The following is a 1,132-nucleotide window of genomic DNA, read 5'->3' on the forward strand; positions in this document are numbered from 1 at the left end:
TGTCATATTGAGTGTAATGGTTGCACTGGCTCTACTAATCGTGACTGTGTGTCCTGTAAAGGTTTAATGAGGACTAATTCACAAGGTCAAAGGGTCTGTGCTCCTAGTTGCAATTCTAATCAATACCTCTCAGAGAAGAATGGAGAGTTCTTCTGCTTTGATTGTCATCCCCAGTGCTCCGGTTGCACAGGCCCTGCTAACACTCAGTGCAGTCACTGCAGGAATGTCAACAATACCTTTACTAGTGAGAACGAGTGTATCGCTGCCTGCCCTTTTGGTTCTTATTCTGATGATAACAACAAGTGCAGGGCCTGTGATCCTCAGTGTAGTGGCTGTAGTGGTCCTTCTTCATCAAACTGTTCAGTCTGCAGTGAGGAGTCCATTACACAGACCAATGGAGAGTCAGTCTGTGTTCCATCGTGTCCACTCTGGCAGATCTATGATCTCAGTAGCAGCAGCTGTGCACTAACAAAGTAAGTGATTCTATTTTTAGATGTAGCTATTTTTTTATCTTATATTGTCCTTGCTTGCAGTGATGCTCAGTTAGCAGTTATTGTGGTAGCATCAGTGACTGGTGGAGTCCTCTTGGTATTAGCTTGTTTGTTGGCCTGTTGCTGTATATTCTGCTTCAGGAAGAAGCAGAAACTCAACGCTGATGATGGCATTGTAAGTTATTACTTTCATAATAATAACAATAAATAAAAATAATAATAATTGTTATTGTTATTATTGTTGTAATAGGAGTTAACTGGAGGTGTTGCATTCAAAAGAGGCTCATACCTTACAAACAAAATGAGTTCGTTATAAAAACACACAAAAAACAATAAATTTTAAATTTTAAACTGAAAATGTCACTATCTAATTTATAACAATATTTTCTGTAATCCCACACACATTATTATTATTATTATTAATGTAGTTTTAAAATGTCACTCAGTATCTTGCTGATGGTAGTTTGTAGTAAGTAGCTGCCTCCACTGGTCCCACTGAAGTGTATCCTTGAGTGGTTTGATGATCGAGTGAGGAAGATGTCCTGAAAGCTGGCAAATTGAGAGAAGACAGTGAGAATATCTGTATCCTTTGGTTACCACAGTCAACAACCACCAGCTCTTTTGCCAATCTGACACCAATA

At 38.9% G+C, this 1,132-nt stretch overlaps 1 protein-coding gene across 1 annotated transcript; it reads left to right on the forward strand.

The window, feature by feature from the left end:
- The first annotated feature begins 6 nt into the window (after window positions 1-6).
- LOC109593503 (proprotein convertase subtilisin/kexin type 5-like) lies at window positions 7-939 on the forward strand. Its single transcript, XM_020008553.1, has 3 exons — window positions 7-473; window positions 534-666; window positions 742-939. The coding sequence occupies exons 1-3, from the start codon at window positions 67-69 to the stop codon at window positions 805-807; spliced, it is 606 nt and encodes a 201-aa protein (XP_019864112.1). The 5' UTR covers window positions 7-66; the 3' UTR covers window positions 808-939.
- The last annotated feature ends 193 nt before the right edge of the window (window positions 940-1,132 follow it).

The sequence above is a fragment of the Amphimedon queenslandica genome, unplaced genomic scaffold (genome assembly GCF_000090795.2).
Source record: "Amphimedon queenslandica unplaced genomic scaffold, v1.1 AMPQUscaffold_1235_Cont26751, whole genome shotgun sequence".
Classification (NCBI taxonomy): domain Eukaryota; kingdom Metazoa; phylum Porifera; class Demospongiae; order Haplosclerida; family Niphatidae; genus Amphimedon; species Amphimedon queenslandica.